Raw genomic sequence first — 23,956 nt, forward strand, 5'->3', positions numbered from 1 at the left:
AAACCAATAAAAAAAAAAAAAAAAAAGAAATCTTATTTTTTATGTTGCTGATATTAAGGTTATATTTAATTAATACTTCTTCAAAATAAATGGATGTTTACGGTTCTAACAGTAATTATGGATATTTTCAATAATTGAGTGAAAGAAAAGTCGTAATAAAACATAATCGTAAAAAAATAACACATTTTTTATAATTTATGTTAAGTTTTGACACGAACGCCACAAAAGAGGGCCCGTTCACGGGCGATCTCCTTTCAGCCCGATCTGTCGAGTAGTTTCAGCTGTGCGTTGATAGATCAGTCAGTCAGTCAGTCACGTTTTCTTTTTATATGAAACCTCAATAGCTCAACCGGTAAAGGAGTGGACTGAAAACCGAAAGGTCGACGGTTCAAACCCCGCCCGTTGCACTATTGTCGAACCTACTCCTAGCACAAGCCTGACGCTTAGTTGGAGAGGAAAGGGGAATATTAGTCATTTAACATGGCTAATATTCTTAAAAAAAAAATAAAAAAAAAATTTAGAAGATATGTTTTATGTTTACCACAGACTCAAGTTTCATTCAATACAAACTCTCGCGACAAAATAACAACTTTGCAGCCTTGCATAGCAAATAACTATTTCCCCTAAGTTACTAACAGCTACAGTTTCCCCTTCCAAGTCAACCCAGTCCATAGTAGACTGCACCATCGACTTATAAGTTGTAAACCGGTGAGGTCGCAGAGCTTATCCGTCATAAAATAAGAAAAATAAAAAACAATTTTTTTTACATAAATAGGACAGGTAGCGCGGCGTATGCCATTACTATAGCCCCCTGTATACTCCCATAATGCCACGCGCGCCGGCCGGTGTCGGGTGACGTCACGCCGCGTCACGCTTGCGTAACGGACGACTACGTATTTATTTAAAGGCGGTCATTTGCAAATAGCACATGTCTTGCATGTGTCAATGTATTAATAGAAACACTCGAGTGGGTCACCTGTGTACATTTTTTTCTTCCATTCTCTTTGACGGAACAAATAAATATATTTTGACGTGACTATTTTTAGAACACTCTGTAGCTGGGTGAAACTGATTTCCGTGTGCCATAAGGTTGTTGACTGTTGATCAAACATTTACTCTGGAATTCATAGTCAAGATAGAAGCTTCTTTAGGGGACCATTCAGACTTCAAACGATTTATTCCATTCTAATACCAACAACTAATACCAATGGTATTTGTTTGAACTCATATTTTTTTCTACTAGAGACCCGCCCCGGCTTCGCATGGGTGCAATGTAGATACAAATGTGGTGTCAGTGAGGAGAAATTAATAATCCATACTTCCATACTAGGTAATATTATAAATGCGACAGTGTGTCTGTCTGTCTGCTAGCTTTTCCCGGCCCATTGCGCGTTAGTTTTAATTTTACGATATTTCATATTATTTTAATTTTATGATATCTCCTAAGATATTATTCTAAATTAAATGATGTCGTCATTTTAAACGATAAACCAAAAACTAACAAGCATAAAAATAAATAAAATCTGTTTTACAATATATATGTTAAAGCCCCGTTTATTTATTAATCTTACTTCAACAAAGAAAATACAAATTCAAACTGAATTTTCATATATAAACAAAATGAAACCCCAATTCCACGATGATAAACTAGAAACCTTGTCACAAAGTGTGCATCTATTTGTGAATGAGTAACAGCCCATCACGATAACCTGATGATTTGTAATAATATTAAAATCATCTAAATCTCTCCTGATGATATTAAATAAAACTATTTTTAGGGTTCCGTATCTCTACAGAAAAAGGAACCCTAGTAGGATCACTTTGTTGTACCTATATCTGTCTAATTATATTATGTCGTGTCTGCCAAGACCAAAGGATTCAAAATCTATAGGGTACTTCTTGTTGACCTAGAATCATGAAATTTGGCAGGTAGCAATGTCTACCTAACAGGAAAATCCGAAAACCGTGAATTTGTGGTTAAACATCACAAAAAAATAAAAAGTGTTATCTATCTAAATATATAAAAGGAAAAGGTGAGTGACTGACTGACTGAATGATCTATCAACGCACAGCTCAAACTACTGGACGGATCGGGCTGAAATTTATTAAAGAAAGCTATTATGCCGTAGGCATCCGCTAAGAAAGTACTTTTGAAAATCCAACCCCTAAGGGGGTGAAATGGGGTTTGAAATTTGTGTAGTCCACGCAGACGAAGTCGCGAGCATAAGCTAGTTTCTTATACGATGGTACGGAACCTTTCGTGTGCGAGTCTGACTCACACTTGACTACTTTTTTTTAATTCAGGCTGGCGTGGGCCCAAGGTGTGAAACTGCTGATGAATTTATATCAAGTCGTTAGGATTATGGAGAAATCAGACATATTTAAAGTTTAGAATGATAGAAAGTAGTTCTTTCAAACACAGTAAACCTAATGCTAAGACCGCATTCTTATTTATTTATTTTATATAAACAACTTTATTGTTAACAAAATTACAGAGAGTAAGAATACAGGATACACTTTAAAAAAACACAAAGGTCTTAAATAGGTAGGTATATAGAAATTAGAAACAAAATACCTATGTTATTTTTTTTTTAAACCTGTTTCAATGCGAGCTTTTATTTAAGCCATGTATCTATTAATAAAGGTTAAAAGCCATAGACGGTTGTTGACATACAGGTAGACAACGGAGTGATCCTAAAAGAGTTCGTTTTTAGGGTTCCGTACCTCGGAAAAAAGGAACCCCTGTAGGATCACTTTGTTGTCTGTCTGTCTGTCTGTCCGTCAAGAAAACCTATTCCTATAGGTTTTCTTACCTACCTTTACCTACTTCCCGTTGACCTAGAATCATGAAATTTGGCAGATAGGTAGGTCTTATAGCACAAGTACTTAAAGGGGAAAAATCCGAAAACCGTGAATTTTTGGTTACAAAAAAATGTGTTCGTGAACTAATAATTCTCCCATAACTCCGAAGTTTACATACTTAGGTATCGAAAAATCTGAAATAATAATTATTGTCAATAGAAGTTTATGTATATTTTACAGGAAAAATAAAACTAACACTCTATCATAGTTTTTCTACAAACGAAGTTAGTTTTGCAGTTCGTTAACAAAAGTGATTCTTGCCGTTTTACTTCTTCTGTAGTACCCTCGGTGTGGAGTCCGACTCGCACTTGGCCGGTACCTCCTAATCCGAAAAAAACCGATACTATAGAAGTTTCGCTCGTAAGTATGAACTCACCCTCAGGTATCTTGACAGGAGTGCCCAAGTTGAACTGCTGCAGCCGCGCCAGCGCAGCCTGCTGCAGCGCGCGCCGCTCCACCTCGCTCAGCGCCAGCAGCGACGTGTCGGCCAGCCGCACGGAGCGCCCGCTGCCGTCTGCCCAGCAACAACTGCCCTGCACAATGCGTTACGTCATCACACCATCGAACAACACCATCCATTTTTAACCCCCAAACCAAACGAGTGAGTCGAGTCGAGGAGTGCTTGTATAATGTGCGAATACCTTAAGGCTTCCGAAATGGAAATTGTGATAAAATATAAATTAACTAACCAATTCTCAGTTTAAGAGATCAAAAGGTGTGAGTGATAATTTTTTCCGTGTCTCAACAACATAAAATCATTGAAATATCTCTAAAGATTAGGAGGATGAAGCAGTTGGTTATACCTGCGGTAAAACGGTGTGTTTATTGCTGACAGATTTACATTATAGTTTTAACTGTCTACTTAACACAGTCTCTTGAGTTTATTTCTCACAACGTAACTATAAAACTTTATTATTCCAGTAGCCTTTCTTTACTCAGGAAGGTCCAAAAGTCATTTGTAGAAATGGGTATAATCTTTTATAATAAAATTCCGCAATCAATTTTCGCTTGTTTGGGATGCAACTTGTGTAGACACTTTAGCTGCATCCCACATTCAGGCGACCTCCTCTATGGCGGGTGCAGCGGCCATCAGCGCCGAACAGGCCAAAAGGCGCAAATATGAAAACCTCGATGGGAGCTTCGTATTCGTGCCTTTTGGTGTGGAGACCTTGGGGCCGTGGGGCCCGGGGGCTCGAGCTCTTTTTGAAGAAATTGCGAAAAGAGTTATCGAGTCAACCGGGGACCCGAGAGCTGGCAGCTACCTTGGCCAAAGAATTAGTTTGGCCATCCAATGGGGTAATGCTGCCAGCATCTTGGGTACAATGCCTCGCTGCGGTGGTCTCGATGAGGTTTTAGATTTAATTTAATTTATTTTAGTTTTAATTTAATGTTGTTTTTTTTAGATTTAAGTTTATTAATAGTTTATTTGTAATTAAAAATTGATTAAAAGATTTTGGACTTGCCTTTACACAAGTTAAAGAAATCAATTAGAATTATACTCCTGCAAAAAGCAAGCAATCGAAGATTATGTTAATATCAAAAGAGCGTGGATTTGATCTGCAGCTCACTCCAGCAATGCGCGGGACTTCAATTACCTACTTTTATACATGGCCTAATATTGATCAAATCTTTGAAAAAGAGCAACCGCCGAGTTTCTTGCTGGTTCTTCTCGGTAGGAAACGCATTACGAACCAGTGGTAGATGCATTTGACTATTCATAAGCTGTAAGTTGTACCTATATAATACGCGATTTGAAATACATATATATTTAAAAAACACTTTGGTTTTGGGGATCAGTAAAACATTAAAATTTCGTTATAAAAAAAAAGTAAATAACATTCCAGCGCAGTGCCATAATTTAATTGATGCCATAAAATAATAATAAATAATAAATAAAATAAAATGTTTTTATTTCGACCAACAAGGATCATATTGGTGTTAGTAATTACACAAAACTTAAACCTAATTGTTAGTAATTATTAATATTAGTGTTAGTAATTACACGAAACTTAAACCTATTTGTTAGTAAAAAATCTATAACTATTTAAATTAGGACAGGATCGATTTGCCAGCACGTGAATCATACAACAGTGATTCAAGTACTGGCAGTCGATCCTGTCAGAAAATACCTTCAGGAGGCCATTGGGGCTGGACCGGACTCTACGCAACAGGGATGTGCACCGCTTTCGCATAGTAGTATAAAAACAGTCTACATGCGCCTCGGCGAACATCCCTGACGCGCTGCAGAATCTGGGCAGCCCCATCAGCATCCTGAATGCATTATTATATTGTACACGCAGGGCATTGTACTGCTTTTGCGTGTAAAAAAGGATGTAATAAAAGGATGTAACTACGAAATGCTACGAAAGATCTACGACTGCTACGAGTTTTTGCGAAAGTGTCCATAGACTGGAACCACGAACCGGAAAACTAAACGTAGAACCACGTTTACTACGAAATTATTCATCATCATCATCATCATCATAATCAACCACTAATCAACCCATCACCAGCTCACTAGTGAGCGTGGGTCTTGTCTCAGAATGAGAAAGGTTAGGTCATAGTCCGCCACGCTGACCCAGTGCGGATTGGCAGACTTTACATACCTTTGAGAACATTATAGAGAACTCTCAGGCTTACAGGTTTCCTCACGATGCGAAGTTTTCCTTCAGTTGCTTAAAACGCACATAGCTCCGAAAAGTTAGAGATGCCTGGGTTCGAACCCCCGATCTCCCTATAGGAATAGGAGGCGGACATCGCTCTACGAAATTATTATCGCTTCATAATCTAATAAAGAGAGAGCCAGCGAGTGCCAGACCTTACTTATTTTATAAACTCTGCGTATTGTCTCCAACCCTGGAAGGAACTTTTGTTAGGATGATTGTTTGGGTCATGGTGGCTTTGGGAGATAACAAGTAATAAAGGTGTAAAAAACTTACGTCAAAGTATAAAGGCCAATTTTTTATATTTTCTTCGGAGTACATAGTATTAGAAATCATGTCATGCATTGCTAGACAATTAGTATGATGGCAACCCCTTGCCAGACACCTTTAAAGTTAATAAATTATCAATGTTTAAGGGTGTCTGGCCGGGGTTCCCACGACACTAGGTGTCTGGCAATGCATGACGTCATTTCTAATACTATACTCCGAAGAAAATATAAAAAATTAAACTTTATACTTTTTACATTTTACACCTTCAGTACCTGTTATCTTCTAAAGCCACAACGTTCCTCCCAGTGTTGGAGACAATACGCAGAGAAACTTTCAGCTTTTATAAAATAAGGAATGTCTCGCACGCGCTGACTCTCAGGCCATTAAGTTAACCTTTCGTTCTGTCAAGCCGCGTCGAATCAGATAGGTAATTAGTAAAAATATTGTTTAGCAAGGTGTAACGTCACCCAATTAAGCATTTTTAATAAGCTTCCACATAACTAGGTCACGCTCATCAAACGACGAACAACAAAATCATAACCAAACTGACAAGTTATTATTAAACAAAATCGTGTGAAAACAAGACACTTTTCATTATACATCGTGTTCAAATTGCCCTGAAAGATGTGACTAGCTGACGTGACATATTTTAAGCTAGATGACGGCCGCAACTTCGTCCGCGTGGACTTAGGTTAAATTTCATCAAACTCGAAAAACCGAGTCTGATTCGCACTTGGCCGGTTCTTACGTTTAGATAACAAAGAAACGCTATACAACTCTTCATCTGAGAGAACATAGTTTCGATCGAGTTTTGCATTAGGTAGGTCAGCTGGATAGCCTATTGTGCCTTCGCATAAGCTCTCATGTGCAGGCAGTGGCGTGCACAGGGTTTGAAGCCAGGGTAGGCAGTTAGGTAGGAACCTGTTTACTGGCAGGTCATAATGTAAAATTTGCCATGAGCTACTACAACTGGGGTAAGCAGTGCATTTATGCCTCTATGACCTGCACGCCACTGTGTGCAGGTAATTGGTAAAGGTATGTAAGGATAGCGTGATAGTTATCGTGGTTTTGGCACTCTCTTTGGCAACAGGGCTTCTAGATCTACCACGTTCTACGCCGATGTCGATTGTATAGCTGCACTACAATGCAATGCTGACTGAGTTGCAATGCTGACTGAGTTGCAATGTTGCAGAGTGATACTAAGTACGCTCGATCGACATCGGCGAAGAAGGATGGAATAGATTACTGCACAGTTCGTTTAATCGGTGCGTGCCACGACAAGGATTAGATTAATAGCAAAATGGTGTCATGGTGACACTGCCAAGATCATGTAGTTTTCGTTATGCGCAATGGCAATATAGCAAAAGCGAGTGATTAGGAAGAAGAATAGAACTACATGATCTCGATAAAGACTAGTTTTACTCGTAGAGCAGAGTGCATTGCGACTGACCTGAGGAGTCCATGCGGCTGCGACGCGGCTGGAGGAGCGGCTGCGCGTGCGCCACAGCCGCTTGCTCACGCTCTGCACCACGCTGCTCGACGACCGCGACTTCTGCATGCCACCTGCGGGCACAGGCACGGTCACAGGCGGCCCCGAGTGCCGCCCTAGCAGCGACGACAGAAACGAGTGCGACTGAGACGGAGACGGCGGCGGCGACGTCGGCGTCGACGCCACCGACGCGAACTGCAGCTCCCTGTACGTTAATATCCACCCCTCGTCCGTCTGACACCCCTTGTGGAGCCCATCATCGTCCACGTCGCCCGGCGGGCGCGGTTTAATGTTTCGGAGGTTCTTATCATAGTTTATACGCTTGAAGCGATCAGTCTTTTCGGAGTCCACGCTCTTCTTCCGAGCCATCCTCAGGTACCGCTTGATCGTGTCGCTGACCGACTGCGACACGTCGTCGTGGTCGACGCTCGAGCGGCGCCGCGGTCGCCTCTCCGGCGGCGGGCTCGTCGGGCTGGTCGGCGCCGTGGCGGCCTCCACCTTCTCCCTGTACGCGCGCTCGAGCTCCTGCAGCACCTCCTCCGGCACGGGGGACGTCTGCGTGCCCGCATCCACGAGCCTCTCCTCCTGCGACTCGCACAGCACCTCGATGAGAGGCGGCGGAGACAGCGGCGGCGATTGCGTACAGTCCTCATCGTTATACTTCCACACACCGAAACTGCGGCCACGGAACACGCTCCGCGAATTAGTCCCGCTGAACCCGACGGCGGGCCCGAACCCGCTCCCACCGCCGCTGACGCCGCCGCTGCCGCCGGCGCCGCCTCTGCCGCCCCGGTACGGCTTCGTTTTACGAAGATCATTATAAAGTTTTTTCAACAAATTTCTATCGCTCAACAAATCCTGCACTGTATTGTCTCTGGCCGACGACCGCTGATAGTATCTGCCGAGATTCTCGCGCAGGATCCTCTGCGCCGGGTCCGCGTCGGAATCTGTCGGGCCGCGCTCCGCCTGCCGCTTCAGATAATTCCGTAACGCGTGCAGCAGCTCCTCGGACTCGGTGAGTCGAGGAGCCGGTCTCCTGGAGTCCTCTAGTTTCAGGTACTTGCGCAGGAGGTCGACCAGCGCTCCGTCTTCATCCTCCGCGACGGGCGGCCGGGGGCAGCCGTTTCTGAACGCGCTGCTGAAGGTGGCCCCGGGCGGCGGGAAGGCGGAGGGCGAGGGCGGCGGCGGCGGCGCCGCGAAGAACTCGCGGCGGAGCTTGGCGATGTCGAAGCGGCCGCCCGACGTGTGCGGGATGTAGAGGTCGGCTGGGCGCGCGGGCGGCGGCGCGTCGTCGGAGGGCGAGCGTGCGCGCACGGAGCCGCCGCGCGCGCGCTTCTTGCGGCGCGGCTTGGGCAGCACGCCGGGGTACGAACTCTTGCGCAGCAGCAGGAAGCGCGGCTCGCGGCCGCACACCTCCTGGAAGTAGGCCTCGAGGCGCGGCACGTCCTCGGCGCGGTTGCCGGCGCCGTCGGGCACGAGCCGGCGGCCGGCGTCGGCCATGTAGCGCCACGTCTTGCGCGTGAGCAGCCATCGCTCGCGCGGCTTGTCGCGGCGGCGCACGGTCTTGGTCATGGGGTCGGCGTGGTCGGGGCGCGCGCGGCGGCGCTCCATGCTGCTAGGGGCGCGCGCGAGTCCCGCGCCGCATCGCTGGCCGAGGCGCGCGCACCTGCCCGCGCGAAACTGGACGTTTCTCCGCACCGTTCGAAATATTATGCGCCGAAATAGACGTCCGGTAATAGAGCGGCCGTGAACTGAATATAGGGTGCGCTCGAGCGGCGGCGCTCGACTCGGCGCGCGGACTGCGGCGGCGTAAACAATCCGCGCCCACGCACCGCCGCCGCGCCGGGGCGGCCGCGCTGCCACCTGCCGCCGCCGCCGCTGCCGCTCCTTGACCTACCACCAGGTCGGGCCACCCTCGCCGCAACCCTCTCCCGCCCGCCACACCTCCCGACTCTACGTCGTTTATTTTGTTTCGATTGCATCCAAATTTAACGGTTATTATTATTATATTTAGTTCTAATTTCATCAAAATGTATTGCTAGCAGCTATCGAGTGATTCATACAAAGCATCGTATCCGGAGCCACCACGCTCCGCTGCTGATTGTTTCAGCGCCACTACGATTCTCGTATTTATATGTTTATTTAAAGTAGGAATTGAATTTGAAAACATAATCGTAATATTGCTCTCACCGCAACAGTAATTGCAGTGAATGCATACTTGTATTTCAATATTTTATCGATTTAAAGTAGGTACCTACGAAGTAGTAAAAAATATTCTTACTGTTTTCAAGAGCGTAAATTCGTTTCTTTTAAAGTATCTAACAGAAAATTTATCTCTTCTTCGACCTAGCATATCCTTGAGTACACACCTAAGTGTGTACCTGCATAAGCAGGGCTTCCATGTAAGATGGAACCCAAAGCTTCTGAGTTCAAACTCCATAAATTATTGTTTATTTGTCATATATATTTCTCGCGGGAATCGGCAGTAGGTACCTATGATCTACGTAACAGAAAATCATGATTCGTGGAAAAACGGACAATATGCAAGAAAGTATGGCAGCGCATTTAGCAATTTAGTTGCACTACAGTGTACAACTAGGTACAACTAGAAAGATGCAGAATTTCATCACAATCCCCGGCACGCAGTAACTTGGACACGTACCAACTACAAAGCTGTGTGTGAAAACAAAAGGAATTTTTATTTTACTTTCCACTAACCTACATCTAGCGATCTGCATATCTAGGAACTACATTTCTTCGTAACACGGATATATTAAGAACCAAGATATAGAGCAACTCTGGCGGATACGAAAAATTAATCTATCACAATGAAAAATAATAAAATTTGTTTTTTTTGCGCCACCCGAATCAGGGTTCCTACTGAAAACCACCGCTGTATGTTTCTGTACTTATGCAAGACATATGGCATTTATGCTGAGTAGGGACTTTTTTTTCGGGTTGTGCCACACATGACATAGTTTATTCCGGCGCTTCTTCTACTTGAGGTCTTTTGACTTTACTACTCAAGTATTAGAGGCGCTGGGATAACCTAACTAGGTCTAACTGGTAATGTGTGGCACAGCTTTAAAAAATAAACGTTTTTCTTTCTTTTCTTCCTTTGTTTTACCACTAAAGACTGTAGTGACATAAACTTTTCTTCCGCCTAGGACCCAGGCTCGTAACAATAAATGCCAATCTTAAATTTTTCCCCAATTTTGCTGATTTCAAGCAATTTCTAGAGTTTCGTATATCAATGTATTTTCTACATATATTTTTTCGTATGCAAAAGTCCAAACACGTCATTAGTTATCGTTTTAGCCTCAGATAAATCTTTGAGACGTGCTATGTATTAAACTAGGCTATGCTTATTATTTTAAAAACAATTGGGAATTAATCTAGACTTCTGTGTGTTTCTTTACGGTGTCTAAATTCCTATTTTCTTTTTGAAACACAGAACTCAAAATAAATATTAGAAGTGTTAAAGTAGCGTGAGAATCGTAACCGCATGTTTATGTTGTGCGGTGAATTATCAGTGGGCGTTATTGTAAAATCAGAATAATGTAGCATTAAATAGCGATACTTATTCAGATACAAGTTAGCCTTTGACTGCAATCTCACTTGGTGGTAAGTGATGATGCAGTCTAAGATGGAATCGGGCTAACCTGGAAGGGGTATGGCAGTTTTTTTTATTAAACCCATGGCTAAATCGCTTGGTGGCACGGCTTTGTCGGTAGGGTGTTTATTTTATTTTACGTTACGACAACACCTATAGGTATTTTTTTTTTAAAGTGTTTACCTACACTTCAAGGAAATTACTAAATAATTTTATATACATATCAAAAATTGCGTAACCGGCAGGAATCGAACCTGCATCTTCTGGGTTCGCGCCCGATGCCTTGACCACTCGGCCACGGTCTTGCTTACTGCCAGTGACGAAATTGGTGATATGTATGTTAACTCAGTACTGAAGCGACTGTTTAATGCCATCTAGTAGCGACACTTTGCAGTTATCGAAACTACTTTGAAAGGCCTATATTACAATGTAGCTCTTTGAACGAGAAATTACATTATTTGCTTTTTACTATATTTTTTACAACACCTATTCTGGTATTAAAGACCGAGATAGCAGCGATTTCGTCCGCGTGGACTTAGGTTGTCAAAAATCCCGCGTGAACTCTTTCGTTTTTCGCGATAAAAAGTAGCTTATGTCACTCTACAAGTTTTTTTACAAATCCCATTGCTCCGTTACAGCCTGTTTGACGGAAAATTAATCCGCTGCGCGATTGCAGGAGAATGACAGCTACAATGTCACGATCGCAATCATCTCTGATTGGTTAATGCTCGCTCACTATTGGCTACAATGCATTGTTGCATCAAGAATCGCACAAATTCAACCAATCAGAACAATTGAGATTGTAATAATGATTGATGTAGGTTTTAGACAATCGCCCTACTGCAAACAAACACACTTTTGCATCTATACTATTTTTTTTATCTATACTAATAAATAAAACTAAAGTGTCTGTTTGTGATTTCGAAATAACTACCTCAAATTAAGTTCATATGGTTATTTGAACTTTACCATACTAAATCACAAGTTTTTTAGAATTTTTGTCTGTGTCTGTTTGAACGGGCTAATCTTCGGCACGGCTGAACCGTGATAACGTGAGGTAACTCTATAGGTAGTCTCTCTATACCTACGTATTTTGGGTTTTTGCATCTATATTTTGCGCGTTGGCGGTAAGAGGCAATATGCTCGCCCGTAGGTTTGCCCGGTGCACTGCAGACGTGAAAGTAACTTTATTTAAAGCGTTCTGTCAGTTCTTCTATACCGGTGCACTATGGGTGACATATACACGCCGAGCCTACAGCGCCCTGCGTGTTCAATATAATAACGCCTTTAGGATGCTGTTGAGGTTGCCGTGGCGCTGTAGCGCATCTAAAATGTTTGCAGACGCTCACACCAATGACTTTTTTGCCATAATGCGCAAAAAAGCGACATCTCTCCTGCAGCGCTTACGTACCAGCGACAACGGCATCCTAAAGGTAATTGCTGCCAGGCCTGACTGTCCCATACTACACCACTGTGTGGCGGTAGCTATTGGGTCAGTAAAATAAAATTAATTGTACCTACCCACTAATGAACTAACAATACTAACTTACCATTTAAGGAAAAACTGTAACTAACATACTAACAATCTATGGATCTATGAATGTGTAGAGGTGCAACCTCTACCGTTACTTGGCTGGCAGCTATTAAGAAAACTTCGCAGCTGCCACACAACAATATTCAAATTTGGAACGCAGTAGAGAATCCTCCTGGTCACGCACGTTACAAGATTCCACATTCCCTATCATCCGCTCGTCACGTCAACATCTTCTACCATTGTATTATATAAAGCTCGCGAGCCTGTCTGTATTGTACATAACATATCAATTGTAAAGTGTAAAATAAACATCACTATATGTAGCTGGTTCTTCATTACATCAACCCTTCAGCTACATAATTGGTGACTCCCGAGCCAAGAACACATCAGCCACATTGGGTACCTACGTCTACGGTCGAGCCTGCACACTGCTCCCGTACATCTCCGGCGTGCAAGCAACTCAACGCAACAAGCAACGACGTGCGGCCACATTAGCTGCACCCTCTGAACGCGAAAGCTACGAGTTACGACTGCGACTCGACATGGACGCCACAGATGGTGTCCCTCGTGGACGCAATCCAGTTAACTCGACGCGGCACGCTACGCAACCTACCCTGTCCTACATCGCTGACCACAACTCAACCTCCTGAACCCGACGCGAGGTTCATACGTGCATGCCTTGTGAGTACATATCCGAGGCGCCCTGAGGAGGGATCCAGGTTTTATAAGGACATTATTTCTTCTGTGCTGAAAACAATTTCTAACAATAATATTTGTGACATTGCATTTTGTTTTGTGAAAATTATTTTTGAGTGACGTATTTTTTTAATTTTCAAATTCAGTGAAAAAGAACATTAACATTCCATGAACAATATAGTCAATAAGTGACGTCTCATCATCTCATTTTAAAAAGGGAATTTTTTATAGACATTTTACTTTTTAGAACAATTTTATTTAGTTATATTGTCATGTCATAATTGCCATTGTATTTTGTAAAATTTTCCTGTCATAACAATTTAAATTTCAGCAATTTATAAAGAAACAGTATTACATGTATGAAGAGGGCTAATCTCTCCGTTCCATGGTTCCATTCACAACAGACCCCTACGGACCATGCCACAATTCGTAAGGTTTTCAGCAAAGCTTCCTCCGTGCATTGCGGATCATCTTTTATTTCAAAGTGAAGCAGCTTTTGTGGAGTGCTGTATAGCCTCCGCACACATGTTCCTGTAGTACACTGGGCAGCCTAAGACACGATGTCACTCGTTCGTAAGTCCTTCGACCTTTTCACTTTTCCAGGTTCACTGAGTTTATCGCGCTCAGAACCTCTCTTCAGGTCTGTGTGGACGCGAGTTTGCCAAGGTTCGACGTGAAGAAGATTTGCTCATCATGCGTCTCCTCCGTCATCAACCTTTTTGCACTCCGAACGCTTCATTTATTGTAATTATTTTTTTCCGTGTCACTTAGGCGTACAGGTCCACTGCTTATTTCTCTGGTCTTAAGTACTGCCTCCCAGTCATTGTGTACACAATGACCTGAGGTATTACACCATTACCAGATACTGCTACAGAAGACTCAACATTGAGGCAACTTTCAATCCTATTTGCCTTCTCTTTTTTATCAATACATGTTCTAGTTTTAAGGTTCTTTTCCTTCATTCTTATGTATATAATACTTGCCTTACTTAATATTTCTTTTTTTTCTGTTTCTCACTCCGTAGGGGGGTGATGTAGAGGTGCAACCTCTACCGTTACTTGGCTGGCAGCTATTAAGAAAACTTCGCAGCTGCCACACAACAATATTCAAATTTGGAACGCAGTAGAGAATCCTCCTGGTCACGCACGTTACAAGATTCCACATTCCCTATCATCCGCTCGTCACGTCAACATCTTCTACCATTGTATTATATAAAGCTCGCGAGCCTGTCTGTATTGTACATAACATATCAATTGTAAAGTGTAAAATAAACATCACTATATGTAGCTGGTTCTTCATTACATCAACCCTTCAGCTACAAATGGTCTGAAATAAACGTTTATTTATTATATTGATAGGTACCAAAAATAAATACAAGAACTTATCTCGAGCAACCAAAGTAACGTAAAATTAAACCTTGCCTTAATGCAAATACGCTTGTTTTTACAATAACAGCCACTGATGGTTTACTGCACATCTATTGTCCGACAATTTATGCCCCTTTAACATTTCTAATATTTATTCTGAGTTCTGTTACATTAGTACTATAAATTGTGGTTCTGTGTGTGTAAAAAAAATTGTAATCTATAAAGCGGTTGCTTATTATAAAAATACACGTGATGGCGAATTTGTTTTTATTTTAATTACAACGCTGGCCGCTTGCTGAAATAATAGCACGTAGCGTACCTACTTGCGCATGGCGGCCATATTAGTGCGCGCAATCTTGCGGTGTCCGGTTACACACATCATAACCTTTGGGGAAACCCATGGGGGTACAAGGTCAGTTTAACTCTCAAAAGTTTCTGGTAAAAAACTCTTTCAAACAAAATTGAGCCGCACCTATGTACCTAAATACCATAACTAAAAGGTCAAAGAACGTGTTACAATGTTTATAAAACTCTTCTTCAGTCCAGAGTACTAGCCTACCTCTTAAATAGTTTTTTTAAATGCGTAATTTTATCACAACATTACTGGTTGAAACAAAAACTGTGTAGGTGCATAAATGGTTTAAAAGACTTGTGTCTATTCTGTTCTGATTAAAAAAATTGAGCAGATTATTTGAATTTTTGTTACAAATTAATTTTTACGTTTTTCATTTCAAAAAAATATGCAGTGAGGAGTTTCCTACGCGAAATGAACTTGTTTAGTAAAACAAAATTTTGTAGCACGGAAATCTCTCGATATTGCATCTTTATATTTTGTAAGAGTCATGTCATACATTCACTTCCTAGGCCACTTATAAAACGCTCCGTTTTAAAAATAAACTCATAAACAATTACGGGGTAACGCCCAAACTACTACTAACGCCGTCTGTTGTCGATGTTGTAAACGAGGAAAATTCGTAGCGCACCGTTTTCCACTGTTGCGTCATGGTTTGTTTCAAAACTTTTACTTGTTTACCAGGTGACTTATAGATGGCGCTGATTGTCTTATGTGACCTATTTACACACGAATCGTTTTTTTTGACGTTTATTTGTAACGAATAAACTCTAAAACTACCGGACCGATTTCATAAATTCATTCTATCTTTATTTCTAATGCTACATTATCCCTGAGTAGCATTAGATATAGTTATCACTAGAAAAATTGACTAGCGTGATGGACTATAAGTACCTTATACTTATGGCTTAAACCCTTCTCATTCTGCGAGGAGACCCGTACTCAGTAATGAACCGGCGCGCGGCGTGAGATGATGATGATGAGAATGAGGATGAAATATGAATTTTCACGGCCCAACGGCTTAACCGATTTTGATAAACTTTGTTACCGAGGTAGCTTACATCATAGGCTACTTTTTATCCCGGAAAAAATAGATCCTATGGGATTTTTAAAAAACCTAAATCCACGCGGACGAAGTCGCGGACATCATCTGGTGTACAATAATAGTTTTGCTTTTCTATCGTAAACAAAAACTACCTAATCAATTTAAACAAACATGAAAATTGAACACAGTAGAATTAGAAGGATATCCGGCCTAGAATTTTTCGTCAAAGTTTGACGTCAAAGAACAATTTAATTAGCGAAGGCCTGTTTTCGATGCCAAGATTTCGCTATAAAATTCTAATATCGAACGATTAACAATGCAAATTATCGATAACAATCGAATCGGTGTGCATTGTTGGCTTGCGCGCACGCATTGAATCGCGCATTCCGACAATCAATGTCATATTTACTATTATAATATTATTATGGTGTCATCATGAATCATGCGGTTGATGTGACATATTTTGTTACCTGAACCTGCATTGATGCATTGATAAATTCATATGCATGTGTCATTACGAGATTAACCCACAGATACCTACAGATATGCAACTAGCGTGGACCCTATAGTCCCTGTCGCTCAAGCAGAGGTACTTAGTTGTGAAATGTTTTATTTAAATACTTTATTGCATACAATACAAATAAACATAATAAAAACATACAAGGATCTTAATCTAATAGCTAATGTTATTCTATTTTATGTTAACTCTGGCTATTGTAGCCTAAATAATTTTAAATACATATCAAAAGTGTCGGACCGGCAGGATTCGAATCGTCTCCTGGGATCGCACCCGAAGCTCTGACCGGTAAGCTAAGGCTCGCTTACCGTACCGAACCGTTAAGCGAACTTATTTCTAAATTGTGATCATATTATTAATACTCAGTTTAATTGTCTTTTTATCTGTCTGGCCCATATTAGGTACTAGCTTCTGCTCGCGGCTTCGCCCGCGTGGCCTACAGGAAACAAATGGCATTTTTTTTTCAGAAACAAACATTAATAACATCAGGACGCGCACCCTGCACCAGCACCGAATAACACATATGTGTTATTCGGTGTGTTCCAACCCGTTTATTAGCTGACACCTAACCTCAAGAAAAAACCTACTTTACAAATTTCAAGTTAATAATATCAATAATCAAAACTGTCCCATACAAATTTTCATCCCCTATTTTACCACCCTTATGGGACAATTTTCCAAAAATCCTGAAACACGAATTTCTTCATTTGTGACCGAAAACCCAAATACCAATTTTCGTGCAAATAACTTGAATAATGACGGACTTTCATATAAGCTTCCATCCCACCTTTAAACCACTTACGGGTAGAATTTCGAAAAATCCTTTCTTAGTGGATACCAACTCTTTACAAAGAATAGACCCTCCAAATTTCAATTCTCCCAAAAAACTTCATGTCTTTAGGACCAGCGGTTTAGGCTGTGCGTTGATATATATGTCAGTCTTATATATAACAACTTATATGGTAAAAGAAGATTAACTTACGTCGTACCTAACCTAATTAACCAGCTTCCAAAGTCAATCACCGACGTCATCAATCGTAGATATATAAAATTTAAACTAAAAGAATACTATCAACAAATTATAATTTCGAAATACAATAATTAAAATGTAAAATAACGTGTCATCAATATCAAATTTATAAATAAGTACCTTGTAAACTAAAAGAATACCATGCACAACTAACACTTACTAATAAAACTAATAACTTAACTTACTAATTATTATGTAATATATGTTAAATTACTAAGAATACTAATAACTAAACTTACTAATAACCTAACTTGCTAATAACATTCACTAAAACCCATCACACATCAGCAACATAATTAAGAGATAAGTATATCATAAGAGTTAAATATTAAACTTTAATAAAATAATCACCCTGTACCAGAATTTAAAATACCATACATGAAGTTGTGTGAGTGAGCGTCTTGCGCTCGTAGCACGATAACCACACCCTAACTAGGTACTCCGTATGCGATAACGAACTTTTTACTACTTTTACCTACATTCATTTATAATTTTAATAATTGCGTTTTTACCTACTAAATATAAGTTTTAAAATATCGTACATTTGGTTCAATGTTGTTAGTTTATAAGTAATTGTTATTTAGCTTTTAATTAGATATGTGTGACGTGTAGATACCTAATGTTAACGGCTTCGGTATACGGAAAAACTCAAGCTTCGAGTTTATGATTATACCTTTTTTTTTTTTTTTTTTAATAGATATAGCGAGCAAGCGAGCAGGCGGGTAACCTGATGTTAAGTGATTACCGCCGCCCATGAACATTTGCAGCACCAGAAGAGCCGCCGATGCGTTGCCGGCCTTTTAGGAATTTGTTGGTCCGCCCCTTGAATAACCCCATGTTATAATCTAGTGGGAACACCTGAATTTGTGTAACCTGTAAATATTTTTTCTTAAATAAATATATTTTTTATTATTATTATTATTATAGTCAGTCAGTCAGGACTTTGAATTTTATATATAGAAATTATTTTGTGCTACCAAAAAATTAAAATTCTTGTTGCATTCTTGATTTCATGGTCCCATTCCACACTGACATGATTTATACGCAGACCTGTCATATTATTTAATTTACGAAACCCTAAGATCGGAAATACGCAGTTAGCCATTCTTATTATAAAAAAAATTGTGTCATCAAAAATTTATCTTCATTTCCCGGAAAATCTAAACTGACTCATCATCATCATCATGATCAGCCCATCGCCGGCTCACTACAGAGCACGAGTCTCCTCTCAGAGTGCGAAGGGTTTTGGCATAGTCTACCACGCTGGCCATGTGCGGATTGGCAGACTTCATACACCGTAGAGACCATTATGGAGAACTCTCAGGCGTGCAGGTTTCCTCGCGATGTTTTCCTTACTGAACTCTGAAAGTCTGAAACTACTTAGTTAGCTTACATCCCGGGGCTACTTTTTATTCCGGTAAATCAAAGAGTTCCCACGGGATTTAATAAAAACCTAAATCCATGCGGATGAAGTCGTGGGCATCATCTAGTTCATAATAAAGGTAGGTAAATAGTGATTTGATAAACTAGAGCTACGTGACGTGCAATAAACATTTAAAATAATTGTGTTTTGTGTATAAATTATAAAATATACTACTAATTAATGAATAAACAGTGGACTGTGACAGTTCTTACAAAAACATACTTCGTAAAACGCAACATTTTTAATTCATGTAAAGGTCGCTGACCTCGGGGACGATGACTTTGAATCAGGAAAAGTGCGGAGAGTAATAAATCTTGTCTTTGCGTTAATTAAAAATCGCGTTGCCTCAGCTTTGATATTGTTTCTTTGAATCGCAGATTAGGCACATTTGGCAGTTCCCACGGGATTTTTAAAAACCTAAATCCACGCGGACAAAGTCGCGGGCATCAGATAGTCACCTATCACCGCCCATATAATAAATGCGAAAGTGTGTTTGTTTGTTGGTTTGTCCTTCAATCACGTCGCAACGAAGCAACGGATCGACGTGATTTTTTGCATGGGTATAGTTAAAGACCAGTACCCGTAGTACAAGATTTTACGTCTCACCAAACGAAACCAAATTCTAGTGTCGAAATACTTCCGCGTTACAGTAAAATGGACCTACACAGCCTTGAATTGAAGTCAAATATTCAATGCCACTGATTTTAATTTCGCAATGTTTCCGCTTGGAGCGCTGGCTGTAGAAGTGTAGACAAACTTGAGCTTTAAAACAAAGCATTTAAGATCCAGTTTACTGTAATGCGGAAATATTTCGACTCTCGAATTTGGTTTGGTTTGGTGAGACGTAAAATCTTGTACTACGGGTACTGGAGAGTGACATAGGCTACTTTTTATACCGAACCTAAATCCACGCGGACGAAGTCGCGGGCATCAGCTAGTTCTAAATAATTGATTAAAGGTAAATATTATCACAACCTTGTCCAATAGCTGAATAGAACATGTTGCATCGACACTAACAGCACAGCATTGCAATTAATAATGCAATAGCTACAATAATAAATATCTACAATATCCAGCGTTTTAGGTCATAACTCAGGCGGATTTAGGTAAATATGCCTGGCTTCTTAGAACTAGATCTAGAAGAAACGTTCCGAACTACTACTAAGTACGTACTAATATCTCTACAAGAGCCAAATAGGATAGTGTTGTATGTGATTATAGCCTATAGGTAACCAGAACTCTAGCAAAAACTTAGCGTTATTGTTACACTACCTAAACACAATCCAATACCAATAACCATTTGCCTCATTTTGTAGTTTTCGTAATCATCATCATCATCAGCCTGTGGACGTCCACTGTTGGATATAGGCCTTCCCTAAAGAGCGCCACCACACCCGGTCCTCAGCCTTCCTCATCCAGCCACTTCCCGCCAGCCTCTTTATATCGTCGGTCCATCGTGCTGGATTTGTAGTTTTAGTTATTTAGTATTTTCAAACCCACAACGTATAGCGTGCAAAACTCGGATCAATGCCCCGCCTACGACACGGCATTGTCTCCGAGTGGCCTACTTACGCAACGTTTGTTGACCGTTAGCGTCAGTCAGACGTTTTATTTGAAATATATCGTAAACTTTTACAAAAATATAAGTAGGATTATTTTTTTCGCGTTTTTTTTTTGTGGTATCATATCAGTAATCATCAGTACCTGTCTTTGTTTTTGCCAGCGTTCTGGTTACATCTTGTATTATATTACATCCGCGACCTCATAATATTAGTGGATTTGGATAAAATCCCGTGGGAACTTTCGTTTTCCGGGATTAAAAATACATAGGTACCTACTTAGCCTATTTTATTCGCCAGGTCTTTCACTATATGCATGTAAAAAATCACGTCAATTCGTTGCTCCGTTACGGCGTGATTGAAGGACAAACTAACAAACAAACACTTTCGCATTTATAATATAAAGTAGTGATTTCAAAAATGAACCAATACGAAAAATTCATAAGTATATACCCAAATAACCTAAATCCGCGTGAAGGACCTTGTCGAAAATATAAAATGATTTTTCTTTGTGATAGACAATTTCTGATTGAAAATTAACACGAAAATAAATAACGTGTAAAATCGTAGCGACGTCGTGCAAATTAATCAACGATAAAAACCGGTCAAGTGCGAGTTGGGCTCGCGCACCAAGGGTTCCGTACGCTCAAGAAATAATACTGTTTTTAATTTGCATGGTACCTAACCATGTAGTTTTTATTATAGCAGCAATAAAAATAGATACACATGGGAAAATTTCAACTTTCTACCTGATCCAGTTCAGTTCATAAGGTACAGCCCGCTGACAGACAGATAGACAAACAGACAGACAGAGGACGGAAAGACAGACAACGGAGGCTTAGCAATGGGGTCCTTTCCCACCCTTTGGGTACGGAACCCGAAAAATCGTTTAGCTGTATGAAACTCAAGTGGAAATTCTTTGGTCTACTTTCTTCTTTTCAACAACAATATTGTCATCAAGCACTTATCCTACTTGTTGTCGGCGAGTAGTATTAATTGTTGAACTCGATTCACTTTAGCGAAGTCTTGACTCTTGTCACATCATTCTTCATTTATTCATCGCCCGTTTCATCAAAGGAAATCTCAAAATTAATTTTCGTTAAACTGATTTGATCAATGGCATTTTGCTTCGCAACCTTTTGAACATTATAATCATTTGTTAGACGTTTAATTAAACAATTTTTCTCAATGAAGTCTACATGTACGTCTGCAGTGTTGTTTTTAGGGTTCCGTACCCTTGGACGATCTAACCTACGTCCAAGTCCGTACCTCAAAAGTAAAATGCCTGTCTGTCTGTCAAGAGCTGTCAAGGTATTCAAAACCTGTATGGTAGGTATTTCCCGTTGACCTAGATTAGGTAAGTACATCTAAATATATAAAAGGAAAAGGTGACTGACTGACTGACTGACTGACTGACTGGCTGACTGACTGACTGATCTATCAACACACAGCTCAATCTACTGGACGGATCGGGCTGAAATTTGGCATGCAGATAGCTATTATGACGTAGGCATCCGCTAAGAAAGGATTTTTGAAAATTCAATCCCTAAGGGGGTGAAATAGGGGTTTGAAATTTGTGTAGTCCACGCGGACGAAGTTGCGAGCATAAGCTAGTCACCAATAAGAGTTATTTTTTTACGATAGCACGGCACTCTTCGTCTGAGCCCGACTCGCACTTGACCGGTTATTTTTCAATAGGTAAAATATAGGACACAGCTGTCATAATTTTTCATATTTGTTTTCTTTATGAAACATGTTTGTTGTTTCGAGTCGAAGTCAATTATTAATTCTGATTTATTTACATAATTTTCTTTCCGTAGCGTGATATGTGCGAAGGTCAAATATATATAAACAGTCTACGTTTGACTGATTGGATGTAATGGTAGAATTCCATATAACTTTTAGCCTGTATTCGGGTACCCAATGACCCTACCCGAATTCGTTTGTGTGTTCGTTCATCAGTTCTTTACCTATGCATCTGATTCATTCTGATTTTTGGTCTGGCGCATCTTTCATCTGATTAAGTTTGTACAATTGCTCTTGGTACTTGCGTGAATAAAATACAATAGTAAACTAAGGCTAGACTTCACACTAAATAGTGCTGGAATGGTGAAACCCTCGTAGCTTTAGTTTTAAGTTTGCGTAATAATTCTTCCACTTCCACTATATCTTACAAATCCAACAACCGACCATCAAAAAGTGTATTTTTTTACATATTTTGAATAAAATATTTGACTTTGACTTTGACTAATAATTCTCATGGGTGTTTAATCCCTCGCCAATCTGATCTGATCAATTCTGATCTCTCTGTATACACTCACATATTTATTTAATAATTTAAGTAGGTACGTATTTGCATTTCTTTCTTGGTGTACAGTATTTCATTAATTCATTAGTTTTTTTCATCAACTCTTCGTCTTGAAGTATGGACGTAACTCGTAAGATGATTACAGCCACTCGAACTTTGGACACGTCAGCAGAACAATTACTGAATAACTTTGTTGAACTACTGGCGCAAGTTCTTCAGCCAGGATGTCCTTATCCGTTGCACACTGCTTATATAATATCCAGTATCTTTTATAAGGCGATTAATATTAGCAAGTCATATCGAGGTTCGAGTTTCGAGTTCGAAACATGTTAAAAACTACCTAAGTAATTTTATTTTCTCTTTTTTACCGTTGGACAATTTTCCCAACTGACTCGACCTACATAAAGATTAATAAATCATCGTTAAAGACAATTTCACGTCCCATTTTCCCTAAACAATAAAGTCAGTATTTGTTACATTAACAAATGAATTGAACCATCATATAATCACTCATCTGAGATAATCATAATACTTCCCATTTGATTCTGAAATTCCGCCATCCGTCTCAGTCGGCCTCGTTTCTAGGTCGCGCTATTGAACTTAGTCGAAGAATAAAATAAATACATTATTAAAATAGCACATACATACATATACAGGATGCTAGTCAAAAATAAAATAAATATATTAGAGTCTGGCTAACGAAAGATTAGACTAGAAAAGCGCGGCAAATTTAAAAAATATTAATATGGCAGCTCTGAAATTATAGTATGACAAACCTGAAATAACCTAATTTGATACAACATATTAGCATATAAAAATAAGTAATTCTAAAGTATCAAATTAAGTTATTCCAGGTCAGTCATACTAATTTTGGGGTTGCTGTACTGATATTTTTTTAATTTGACGCGCTTTTTCAGTCTCTTATTTCGTTAGCCAGACTATTAAAATAGCATACACAGTATACAGAGTACTTTATTTATTCTGGAATTACTTAAAGGAAAACTTTTATTGGTGACCTTTTCGAGAGTATACTAGGTAAATTTAGCTAGATAGGTACCTGGGTCAAGTATTGTACTTAATTTCAATAAATAAAATTATCAAACAGTAGCCAATTTTTAGCTAAATCGATTCAGTAAAGCTGTGACCGATAACATTTTTCCTGTATTTTGTATGTATAATTAGTTCCTCATATTTTGTCTGAATAAATAAAACATCCTGTATACACAAC

The 23,956-nt window shown here is 40.1% G+C and overlaps 1 protein-coding gene and 1 long non-coding RNA gene across 3 annotated transcripts in view; one reads left to right on the forward strand and one right to left on the reverse strand.

Annotated features, from left to right (window-relative positions):
• Positions 1-9,121, reverse strand: part of RhoGAP102A (Rho GTPase activating protein at 102A) — a 56,614-nt gene extending 47,493 nt beyond the window's left edge. Inside the window, exons 1-2 of one of the 2 annotated variants that reach the window (XM_069506046.1) lie at positions 7,246-9,121; positions 3,239-3,395 (exon numbers count right to left, since the gene is read on the reverse strand). In XM_069506046.1, coding sequence (XP_069362147.1) covers positions 3,239-3,395; positions 7,246-8,895 — 1,807 coding nt within the window. In that variant the 5' untranslated portion in view covers positions 8,896-9,121. The remainder of the gene's footprint in view (positions 1-3,238; positions 3,396-7,245) is intronic. The other variant, XM_034980501.2, reaches the window with a different exon arrangement.
• LOC138403908 (uncharacterized) overlaps positions 1-23,956 on the forward strand; it is a 108,553-nt gene that overhangs the window by 84,115 nt on the left and 482 nt on the right. The gene's annotated exons all lie outside the window — the stretch shown is intronic.

This window comes from Maniola hyperantus, chromosome 22 (assembly GCF_902806685.2).
Source record: "Maniola hyperantus chromosome 22, iAphHyp1.2, whole genome shotgun sequence".
In the NCBI taxonomy this organism is placed as follows: domain Eukaryota; kingdom Metazoa; phylum Arthropoda; class Insecta; order Lepidoptera; family Nymphalidae; genus Maniola; species Maniola hyperantus.